Genomic DNA, 13,346 nt, shown 5'->3' with positions numbered 1-13,346 from the left:
TTATTTCATATTGAAGCGTTTAAACATGTTGCAATTTCAAGTTTGCCATAATTCGCTACATTGAATAATACTTGCAGTTTAACCATTATGATACTATACAACACTGTATAATGTAGGAGTATAGAGAAAAGCATGATACATATTGTAGATGTTGTGTTAGTTTCAGCTGATACCTTCAGCCGTCTGCCTCCATCCTCCTGTCAAGGGAGGTAATCAATGTAGATATTATTTTCAGTAACAATTTAACAACCAGTTTGTACATGTCTAACAATTTAAAACACTATAATTATTATCTACTACTATCATAAGCATTACACAAGTGACAAGAATTGTCAAAAAGCCAGGTTTTCAACCAAAGTTAAGCCACTAAAGAAATGGCAGATGGCTTATGCACAAAAGAGTATTCTTCTATTATTTTCATACAGACAAGAAAGCCATAAAGACTATAAAGGCTATAAATGAAAACGAAAAAATTATTATTGATAACCAGGTATAAGAAACTGATATCATAGTTCAAATCTGCATCTGAACTAGTGTGCATAGTTTTAATTTCAGAGCTGTATCTCTTAATACAGGAAACAGCACTGGGACCTAATCTAGATCAATGGTTATAAAAGTTCAATAGCATGCATTTGTTAAAAAGGCCAAATTTCAAAGTTATAACAAAATCATCTTTGTCTCTTTTACTTATTTCTGAAAGATCAAAAATTGTACTTGTTCAGATAAGTTAAAAAACATCATTGGTTGCTATGGAAATTTAACTACTGGTAAGGAAATCAAGGGCTGCTATGGAAATAGTTTTTTGGGGAAGTCACATTGTATGGACCTGGTGCAATGAATGTCATGGTTATTACAATCAGGGTTCGTTGCATTGAAAAGCAATTTTGTCGTGGATGTCACTGGTTGTAAAGGGGAAGTAAATTGTTGCTTGAAGTCACAAGGTTGCTATAGGGCTTCCACGATTTACATTCTTTTGCAAACGTTACACGTTGCACGAAACCGAAACGATAAGATCCGGTTTAAAAAAGTGGTACCTCTATTGTATATTACAAAACATGTATTTGAGTGGTCAAGATGTCTCATTTCTACTTTTAATACATTACAAATAAAAATGTTCAGGGGCTTGGCATCACGATTGAATAGCACACATTTTCTGCATTGTATCCACATTTTTTACCAAAAATGTATTAAGTCACGAGCATTTTTTGCACGGTAATGCTGTGTGAAGGGTTGTAAACACCCATTTTCCGTTTATTTAATTTGGAATAAACCACTAGAAATGATAAAATCTATGATTACAGGCAATGATTAAGAAATTTTGTAAGACAATATGGTCATTTCGATTTAACGTTTTAAAATATCGTAAACGTTTACCGTTTAAACGTGTAATTGTGGGGGCCTTACAGGTTGCTACTGAAGACACTAAATGATGGCAAGAATGGAAGTCACTGGTTGCTAAGGATGTCACTGGTTGCTATGGAAATCAATGCTTGTTAAGGGAAATTATTGGTTGCTATGAAAAAGCACTGACTATTGAAAGTCAATGGTTGCTTTGGAAGTCACAGGTTGCTAAGGAAAGTCAGTGATTGCTTTATAAAGTGAATGGTTTCTAAGGAAATTAAGTCAATGGCTGCTATGGACATCACTGGTTCCTGTGGAAAGTCAATGATTCCTATGAAAGTCACTGGTGGCTTTGGAAAGTCAAAGGTGTCTATGTATGTCACTTGTTGCTAACGAAAGTAAATTACTGAGATTTGGTGGAATGTCAATAGATGCTATGGAAGTCACTTGTTGCTAAGGAAACCAATGGTTTATGTAGTCAGTAGTTGCTAAGGAAAATCAATGGTTGCTATGGAAGGAAAATGGTTTCTTAGGTAGACAGACGTTTCACTATTTGGACGATTCACACCAAGACGGTTCACACCAAGACGTTTCACTCCTTCTTTATGCCAAAATTATTCTGATACTTGTGTTATACTAAAATATACCTTAAATTTAATAATTATTAAATTAGAAAACTTAAAGGGGATAAATTTTCACTTTGACTCAGTACTTTAAGTTTGTATATCATAATTGTTAAAGTTTATTTAGCTATTTTTCTTGATTTGATCATCAAATATAATTTATGTATATCCTATTATCTGATTTAAAATATTATTTTACTTTTTGTTATATATTAAATACAAAACTTTTAGATAAATTTTTGTTCCCAATACCTTTTTTATATGTGGCTGTTGTCTCAAAACAATTTTAATAGCCCAATGAACAACTGATAAGTAAACTGTTGATGCTTATACAACTGATTTAATAGTGATGTCAAACTGTTAGTTTATGGTCTCAGTGTTTATGGTTTTGTATGAAAAATATGATGCTCAAATTAAGATTTATCAATATTGTAAGTTCCAAACAGCATTATTTATAAAGATATTACCAAATTTAACATTTCATGTAAATAAAGGGAGGTATAAATTAGAAATTTGTTTTCTATAAATTCTAATAAGAAATGAATGCATATAATTTAATGATTACATTTAATATGTTCAAATATTTGCAGTACATATTTAACATATTCTTCGATGTTTGAAAAATTGTTGTATTAGCATAATTATATATATATACATATATAATTTCACGCAAGTGTGGTATACAACCACAATTACAAAACATACAGGATCTTTAATAAATTTTCATTTTTATGTTATTCTATTATCTTTTTTAATCTATTATAAATAGAATTTTCTCATGTGGTTAAAAAATAAAATTTTAGAAGTTTTTCTTTCATTTAAACCTCTCATCATTCAACCCATAATCAAATGAGTAATCTTCTAATAATTTACCATATGTCCTCATTGAAACCAATATATGCACTCCTTGCACCATAGTTTAGGGACCTTTCTGTTGAAAATGTGACAGATTTTTAAATCGTATAAATATACATGCACAGTGCGTTAACTGGAGCGCAGGTATTAGTTACCCGCACTCCAGAGCATGCCCATTGATTGGTTCATTTTGTCCGGGGTTTACATATTGTGACGACAGAGAAAGGGATAGCGATGGAAATATCATATTCAGATGCTCGTTCATTGGTTACTTTTTTGTACAAAACAGATAGCCTCGTGTTTCGATGCTCCTTCTATTACTTGTATCATAGTTTTGGGACCTTTCTGTTGAAAATGTGTAAGAGTTAAATCGTATACATATATATGCAAAGTGCGTTAACTGGAGTGCAGGTATTAGTTACTCGCACTCCAGAGCACGCCCATTGATTGGTTCATTTTTGCTGGGGTTTACTTATTGTGACGGCTGCGAGACAGAAATATGATATTCAGACGCTCGTTCATTGGTTACTTATTTTCTGGGGTTTCATAATGTGGCAACAGGGAACGTGTTTTTATGTTTGACAATGATACAAAAGAGAAAGAACACCAAAACACTCGGCAATCTGATTAATACTTGGGGGCTACGCCCCCTCGTACAAATCAGATAGCCTCGTGTTTCGATGCTCTTTCTATTACTAATAACATGAATAATTGAAAACACTGTTTAAACAGAACAAAATTCACTTTTCTGATACTATACTGTTTGCATTATATTATTTACACATTCTGTAACATTTCATAATTTGTTTTTCTTCAAATTCATAAATTCTTATTAACAATACCCTCAATATCAATAAAAATCAAACATAAAATTTGATTTCCCCTAAATATTAAATGAAAAACATATTTGTTCACTCTCCTAAATTATCATAAATATTTTTAAAAAATGGGAGTGACACGTCCATACAATTACAAATTAGGAGTGAAATGTCTAGGTGTGAACCGTCTTGGGACTATAACGTCTCAATAGTGAAATGTCTTGGGAGTGAAACGTCTGGCATTAGGTAGTCACTTGTTGCTTAGGGAAATCAATGGTGGTTAAGGAAAGTCAATGGCTGCCAAGGACATTACTGGCTCCTATTGAAAGTCAATGCTTCCTATAAATGTCACTGGTTGCTAGGGAATGTAAATTTGTTTATGGCTGCCTGTCCATGAAATTCATCCAATCTTATAACAAGTACTTTCTTTTAGAAAACCTTATTAATGATTAAGGCTTATCAACTTTAGTTTTCAGTCATACTGAGAAAGAACAACTGTACAGTTTATAACAAGAGCTGTCACAGGAGACAGCGCAGCTCGACTAATAAAATACTGGACGCAGAAAGGAAGACAATTAAGACTATGAAAGAAAAATCAATTATGTATAATTATGTATTAAGTTATAGTAAATAAATAACATTGTTAACATAAATTCCAAGATCAAGGGGAATAATTTCAGAAATCGTCACTTACATGAATATAGTTTTTGTCGAGGACCACCTTAGGATCACTCCTGTGAAATTTGGTCAAAATCCGTCCAGTGGTTAAGTAGGAGATGATTAAAGAAATTTTGGACAAAGACGGGCAAAAAAATGATCAGACACACTGCCATCAAAAAAGCTCACCTCTGAGCACAAACAGATGAGCAAAAAATACACATAAAGAAAATTGAAGATAAAAGAGGGATGTTATAAATATATTATTTTAAGATACTAAAACAGTAACATTTTTCAATATCTCAATATCTTTAAGATGAAGAATATCACATATTTAAACCAATATCTTAAAGATGAAGAATATCACATATTTAAACCAGTATCTTAAAGATGAAGAATATCACATATTTAAACCAATATCTTAAAGATGAAGAATATCACATATTTAAACCAATATCTTAAAGATGAAGAATAGCACATACATGTGTTTAAACCAATATCTTAAAGATGAAGAATATCACATATTCAAACCAATATCTAAAAGATGAAGAATATCACATATTTAAACCAATATCTTTAAGATGAAGAGAACCACACATTTAAACCATGCATTGTATGCCTGGGGCATCTCATAACCTATTGTATTACTTTTAGCTATTCTAAAGATATATTCTGTAAATCAAATTATCCTATATTTATTTCACAGCTGAATTGACAGTCAGGTATAAAGAACAATAAACTACTGTAAATTACTTCTCTCCAATTTTTACTATCTATTCTGGGCACTGCAGTAAAATACTCTAATGATTACATTAAAATAGCAAATAGTCTGGGGAATAAATAATGAAGAAAGTTCAGTAATCACACAAATTCTTGAAAACTGTTCTAAAACAAGAGACCTAAATTGGCCTGTAAGAGTCATCCTACATTCCCAAGGGCTGCAACATATTTCAGCTTAGCGGCATGATTTGTAATCTAAACAAGAGGGCCCAGAGGGCCCTGGATTGCTCACCTGAGAAATAGGTCAAATGGTCAAAGCGGAGCCCCTTTTCACCCAAGAAGCACAATTTGAAAACAAGGGACAGCTTAATCTGAAAAATTTTGTACACTGTCACCAAGAAAATTTTTTGTGTAAAATTTTTCAAAATTGAACCTGTGGCTATGATGTTGTTTAGATGTTGTTTTCTAATTTTAACTCTGGCAGCCATTTTATTAAACAGTTCAGCCTTGGTCCATCCACTAGAACATGTTTCATGCCAAATATCCAAGCTGTAGCTCTTTTGGATTTTCACAAGAAGATTTTTGACCCTAGGGCTTTTATTTGCACAAACTTGGTAGACATCCACTAGAACATGTTTCATGCCAAATATCAAATCTGTAAAATCTATAAAAGGAAAATCAATGATCCCTGATTCCAGGTCAATTTTGACCCTAGGGCTTTCATTTGAACAAACTTGGTAGACATCCACTAGAAGATGTTTCATGCCAAATATCTAATCTATAGTGCTTTAGGATTGTCACAAGAAGATTTTTAAGTTTTTACTATATATATAAGGAAAATCAATGACCACCCTGGGATTGGGTCAATTTTGACCCGAGGGCATTTATTTGAACAAACTAGGTAGACATCCACTAGAATATGTTTCATGCCAAATATCTAAGCTCTAACTCTTTTGTTTTTTTTACAAGAAGATTTTTAAGATTGTTTGTAAAATAATCTTTTGGTTGCCATGCCATAAAGAAATTGTTAAGATATGCATGGACAGACACACATACATAGAAGGATGGATGGCAGACAATGGTCCATCACAAAAGCTCACCTTGAGGGCATTGTCCTCAGGTGAGCTAAAAATACAGAATATCTGTACCTACAAAGGTAGATAATTTATTTACCTCCTGCTGCCCTTGGTGTTCTCCTTTTCCCATCTCTCTTTTCTCTACCAACATTAAATGCAGAACCTGTCTTCAATGCTTCTAGCAAATTATCCATAACACCTTCCTGGTTTTCATCTAAAAGTAAATATCAGTCCTACATTTTCTGTTATAAATAGCATCAACAATCAGGAAGAGGGTATAAACCACCTCAACAATCATTATCAGAGTATAAACTACATCAACGATCAGTATCAAAGTATAAACTACGTCAACGATCGGTATCAGAGTATAAACTACATCAACAATCAGTATCAGAGTATAAACTACATCAACAATCAGTATCAGAGTATAAACCACATCAACAATCAGTATCAGAGTATAAACCACATCAACAATCAGTATCAGAGTATAAACTACATCAACAATCAGTATCAAAGTATAAACTACATCAACAATCATTATCAAAGTATAAACCACATCAACAATCAGTATCAAAGTATAAACTACATCAACAATCAGTATCAGAGTATAAACTACATCAACAATCAGTATCAAAGTATAAACTACATCAACAATCAGTATCAGAGTATAAACTACATCAACAATCAGTATCAAAGTATAAACTACATCAACAATCAGTATCAGAGTATAAACTACATCAACAATCAGTATCAAAGTATAAACTACATCAACAATCAGTATCAAAGTATAAACTACATCAACAATCAGTATCAAAGTATAAACTACATCAACAATCAGTATCAGAGTATAAACTACATCAACAATCAGTATCAGAGTATAAACTACATCAACAATCAGTATCAAAGTATAAACTACATCAACGCTCAGTATCAAAGTAAAAACACATCAACAATTCATTATCAGAGTATAAACCACTCAACAATATCAGAGTATTAAACTAACATCAACAATCAGTATCAGAGTATAAACTACATCAACAATCAGTATCAGTAGTATAAAACTACATCAACAATCAGTATCAGAGTATAAACTACATCAACAATCAGTATCAGAGTAAAACCACATCAAACAATCAGTATCAGAGTATAAAACTACATCAACAATCAGTTATCACAGTATAAACTACATCAAACAATCAGTATCAGAGTATAAACTACATCAACAACAGTATCAACCAGTATAAACTACATCAAACAATCAGTAGTCAGCTAGTAATAAACTACATCAACAAGTCAGTATCAGAGTATAAAACTACATCAACATCAGTATCAGAGTATAAACTACATCAACAATCAGTATCAGAAGTATAAACTAACATCAACAATCAGTATCAGAGATAAACTACAAAACATCAGTATCAACTACATCAGTATCAAAGTAATAAACTACATCAACAATCCAGTATCAGAGTATAAACTACATCAACAATCAGTATCAAAGTATAAACCACATCAACAATCAGTATCAGAGTAATAAACTACATCAAGCAATCAGTATCGAAGAGTATAAACTACATCAACAATTTCCAGTATCAAGTAGCTTAAAACTACAATCAAAACTCCTTATCAAAGTATAAAACTAGCATCAACAATTCAGTATCAGAAGTATAAAACTACATCAACAATCAGTATCAGAGTATAAACATCACATCAACAATCCAGTATCAGAGTATAAACTACATTCAAACATCAGTATCAAAGTATAAAACTACAATCAACAATCAGTATCAGAGTATAAACTACAATCAACAACTCAGTTATCAAAGTATAAACTACATCAACAATCAAGTATCAGAGTAATAAACTACATCAAACAATCAGATCAGAGTATAATACTACATCAACAATCAGTAATCAAAGTATAAACTCACAAAAAATCAACAATCATTATAAAAGAAATAAACGACAAAAAATATTATAAAAGTAAAAAACTACATCAACAATCCAGTATCAGAGTTAATAACCCTACTACAATCATCAATAAAACAATCAGTATCAAGAGTATAGAACTACACCCAACAATAAGTATCAAATTTAAAAATTTACACCCCAAGTATAAACTACATCAACAACCCATATCAGTATACATCAAAAATCATATCAGTATAAACTACATCAAAAACCCAGTATCAGGTAAAAACCTTAAAACAATGAGTATCACGGGTAAAAAAACTACAATCAGATCAGAGTATAAAAAAACACCAAAAACCCCTTTTATCAGAGTAAAAAATTTACCCCACCCAATCAGTACCCTTTGAAAAAATACATAAAAATTAGTATCAGGATAAACTACATCAACAATAAAGTTTTCCAAAGTATAAACTACATAAACCCAATCAGTATCGAGTTTTTTTTAAACCCATCAACAACCCCAGTACAGAGTATAATTTAAAATCAACAATCATTATAAAAGTAAAAACCCACATAAAACAACCCAGTATCAGAGTAAAATTAAAATCAAACAATCGGGATCAGAGTATAAACTACTTTCAAAAATCATTACAAAGTATAAACTACATAAACCCAAAATCGCCCCCAAGAGAAATTAAAAACCACATCAAAAATCATTATAAAAGGGTCTAAACTACTCAACAACGTATCAGGTATAAACTACACCCAAAAACCCAGTACCCCAGAGTAAAAAAACCCACATCAACACCCCAGAATCAGTGTAAAAAACTACATAAACCCAATCAGTAATCAGAGTAAAAAACCAATCAACAATCATTATCAAAAGCAAAAACCACATCAAAACAGTAATCAGAGTAAAAAACACTCAAAAATCGTATCAAAAGTAAAAACTACATCAAAAAATCAGTATCAGGTATAAACTACATCAACAATCGGTATCAGAGTAAAAAACTAATAACAACCGAAACCCCAAAATTTAAAAAAACAAACATCAAAAATTCAGTATCCAAAGTATAAATTTTACATAAAACAATGGGAAGGGGTTTTTAAAAAACATCAAAAAACCCAGAATCAAAGTATAAACTCATCAACAAAAAGAAATCAGAGTAAAAACTCATCAAAAAATCAGTTCAAAATAAACAAACATCAAAACCCCAGTAAAAAAGTTTTAAACTAATAAACCCAATCAGTATCAAAGTATAAACTACATAAAACAATCAGTACCCAGAATAAAAATACATCAAACAATCAGAAATAAAAGAAATAAACTAATAAAACAATCGTATCAAAGTAAAAACTACATCAAAATCAGTTCGGGAGTATAAACTACATCAACAATAAATATTCGATTTAAAAACTACATCAAAAACCCCAGTACCCAAAGAAATTTAAACACCCCCCAAAAAATCAGAAATAAAAAGTATAAACCACATTAACAATAAATTTTAATCAAAATAAACTACATCAACAATCAGTTTTCAGAAAAATAACCCAAATCAAAAAATCAGAAATCGGGGTATAAACCACTCAAAAATCAGTTCAGAATGAAAAACCCCTCAAAAATCAGTATCAAAAATAAAAAACCTTTAAACAATCATTTATAGGGTAAAACCACACAAAAAACCCCAGTTCGGGTTTAAAAAAAAATCATCAACAATCGGGTCAGTTTGGCCTTATTAAGGTCAAAACATTATACACAATACTTTACATAAATAATGTATCAAATAATTTCTAAGCTCCATGTTTCAATATCTCATTTTACCAAACATTAATGTTACATTATCAATTTTATACAATAAGAATCACATATAAATTCAAGTTAATACCTGTGGTTATATCAACAAGTGCTCTCTGTCGTGCCTGTCTAGCATGCTTTTCTCGTTCAGCCTTTTCTTTGGCCTCTTTTGCTCGCTTGATCTTTTCTTGTGTCTCTCTTATTTTTCTGTTTTCTTGTACTGCATGCTGCACAAAGGTGAGAAAAAAATCTCCAACACATTAATTGTTCATACTGTTGGAGCATCACACAAGTATAGCAAATATTAGTTGTCTGAATCCCACTTGAAAATATTCATATTTTGATGGTTGTTCCAGTCAAATTGATTGTGTGTTGTTGGTATTTACTCATGCTGAAATTGGCCCTACTTCACCAGAAAACTTGTAGGTATACATGTATATTAAAACCATTTCTGATTACCAAAAAAAAACAACAACAAAAAAACAACTAGCATCATTTTTCACTTTTTCATTTATAAAACACATAACAAATTAAAATATGTGTTGCCCACTTTCTTAAAAAAATAAACAACTTCCAATTTTCCCAAAATTTAATTTAAAAAATCAACTTTCAAACATATAAAAAAAAAACCTTTCAAAAATCCAAACTTTAAAAAACTTGAAAATTTCCAAAAAAATTCCCCCCCACAAATGTATTTTTTTAGATCAAAACCCGTTTTGTTTCTTTGCTAAAGTTTTATACTGGCTATCTTTAAATTGGGGTTTTTACATTGGTTTAATAAATTAAACTGTTCCTTTAGCTGACCCAAGGAATACGTGAACCTTTGTTAAGGAAAAAATCTAAAAAATAAAGGGATGAAAAAAGAAAAAATTGTCCGATGAACACATTTTTTTAGAAATATTTTGATTTTTAAAATTAAAAAACAAAAAACTAGCTTTTAAATTTTTTTGATAAATTTTAAAGGGAAATAAAATTAGGCAAAAAGAAAACCATATTTTCAGGAAAAACATCTTAACACGCTTTTTAAAAAACCCCGCATTGACCAAAGTTTAAATATATTAAATTTAAATCATGTTTCTATAAATGAATTTTTCCCTACAAACAATATTAATGGCATACTAAATAAAGTATAAAACTTGTTTGGGGTTTAAAGAGAACTAATGTTTTTATATATTTAAAAAAAACAGGGCAATGTTCCCCAAATCTTGTGTTTAAAAGTTTTTTCCCAATTTTTTATAAAAACTAATTGTCCTTTATTCATTTTAATTGTTTAAGTAAGTTTTTTTAATTTTGAAACTTTTATCATTTTGAAGGAAAAACATATTATTCGAATTTTATTTTTTGGTTAACCCTTTATTAAACCCCTGGGATTTAAAAATACAAACTAAATACCCAAAAACTTTTGTTTTTTTTTAAAATTTTTAAAAAAGTAAATATCTTTTATCCTGTGGAACCCCTTAAAACATAAGAACTAAAACGCCTGCCAAAAATTCTTAAGGGGCACATTTAAAAAATGATTGCTTGGGGAAATTTTCCCTCAAAAAACTACTGTATGGAATGGAAGCCCGATGTTAAAATACAGAAACTGTTTTGGGTAATTTAAAAGATAATAGACTGGACATCAGGGGATTAACCAAAAACCAAAAAAAAATGGGAAATTTTCAAAAATAGCCTTTCCTCAAAATTGAAAACTGACAAAGAATTTAAAGAAAAAAAATTTAGCAACAAAAAGATAAGCAGTCAAATTTTTTACCCTTTTTTCTTTGCAATTTTTAGGGGAAAAATACATAAATTCATGGTAAAAACTCTTTTTTAATAATATTTTTCTCTTAAATTTTAAATGCAAAAAAAATTTAAAATTGGGGTTTGGAAATAATCAAAAAATTTTAATTTTAACCCCGGGATTTCCCTACAAAGTAAAATGAGGTCCAGTTTTTGTTTTATCATTTAAAAACTGTATCCCTAACTAAATGCAGGTAAAATTTTATTATATCATTTATACTGTATTCCCTACTCAATGCAGGTCAATTTTGTTCTATTGCATTTAAAAAACTGTAATCCTCTACTAAATGCAGGTCAATTTAATTCTATCATTTATACTGTATCCCCTACAAATGCAGTCCAATTTTTATTCATCATTTAAAAAACTGTATCCCTACTAAATGCAGGTAATTTTTTATTCTATCATTTAACACGTACTCCTACCTAAATGCCAGGTCAAATGTTTTAATTCTCAATCATTTAAAACGTATCCTACTAAAATGCAGGTCAATTTTTTATTTATTCATTTTATACTGTATTCCCTTACTAAATGCAGCGTCAATTTTATTCTTCATTTTAGAAACTGTACTCCTTACAAATGCAGGTCAATTTTATTCTATCATTTGTAAACTGTATCCCTACTAAAATTGCAGTCAATTTTATTCTATCATTTAAACTGTATCCCTACTAAATGCAGGTCAATTTTATTCTATCATTTAAACTGTATGCAGGTCAGTTTTATTATATCATTTATACTGTATCCCTACAAGAAAATGCAGGTCAGTTTTATTCTATCATTTAAACTGTATCCCTACTAAATGCAGGTCAATTTTATTCTATCATTTAAACTGTATGCAGGTCAGTTTTATTCTATCATTTATACTGTATCCCTACAAGAAAATGCAGGTCAATTTTATTCTATCATTTAAACTGTATCCCTACTAAATGCAGGTCAGTTTTATTTTTATCATTTATACTGTTATCCCTACTAAATGCAGGTCAAATTTTATTCTATCATTAAACTGTATCCCTACTAAATGCAGGTCAATTTTATTCTATCATTTTAAACTGTATGCAGGTCAGTTTTATTCTATCATTTATACTGTATCCCTACTAAATGCAGGTCAATTTTATTCTATCATTTAAACTGTATGCAGGTCAGTTTTATTCTATCATTTATACTGTATCCCTACTAAATGCAGGTCAATTTTATTCTATCATTTAAACTGTATCCCTACTAAATGCAGGTCAATTTTATTCTATCATTTATACTGTATCCCTACTAAATGCAGGTCAATTTTATTCTATCATTTAAAACTGTATCCCTACTAAATGCAGGTCAATTTTATTCTATCATTTATACTGTATCCCTACTAAATGCAGGTCAATTTTATTCTATCATTTAAAACTGTATCCCTACTAAATGCAGGTCAATTTTATTCTATCATTTAAAACTGTATCCCTACTAAATGCAGGTCAATTTTATTCTATCATTTATACTGTATCCCTACTAAATGCAGGTCAATTTTGTTTTATCATTTAAAACTGTATCCCTACTAAATGCAGGTTAATTTTATTCTATCATTTAAACTGTATGCAGGTCAATTTTATTCTATCATTTAAACTGTATCCCTACTAAATGCAGGTCAGTTTTATTCTATCATTTATACTGTATCCCTACTAAATGCAGGTTAATTTTATTCTATCATTTAAACTGTATGCAGGTCAGTTTTATTCTATCATTTAAACTGTATGCAGGTCAGTTTTATTCTATCATTTAAACTGTATG

The 13,346-nt window shown here is 30.3% G+C and overlaps 1 protein-coding gene across 1 annotated transcript in view; it reads right to left on the bottom strand.

Moving 5' to 3' along the window:
- LOC132736727 (uncharacterized) overlaps positions 1–10,023 on the bottom strand; it is a gene marked incomplete at its 5' end in the record, with an annotated part of 32,132 nt that extends 22,109 nt beyond the window's left edge. Inside the window, 2 exon segments of the mRNA XM_060723923.1 lie at positions 6,188–6,304; positions 9,888–10,023. Coding sequence (XP_060579906.1) covers positions 6,188–6,284 — 97 coding nt within the window.
- Between the last annotated feature and the right edge of the window lie 3,323 nt (positions 10,024–13,346).

This window comes from Ruditapes philippinarum, unplaced genomic scaffold (genome assembly GCF_026571515.1).
Source record: "Ruditapes philippinarum isolate M1 unplaced genomic scaffold, ASM2657151v2 ctg692_1_1_1_1, whole genome shotgun sequence".
NCBI lineage: Eukaryota > Metazoa > Mollusca > Bivalvia > Venerida > Veneridae > Ruditapes > Ruditapes philippinarum.
The sequence above is the reverse complement of the archived record's forward strand: the minus strand, read 5'-3'. Positions and strand labels throughout refer to the sequence as shown.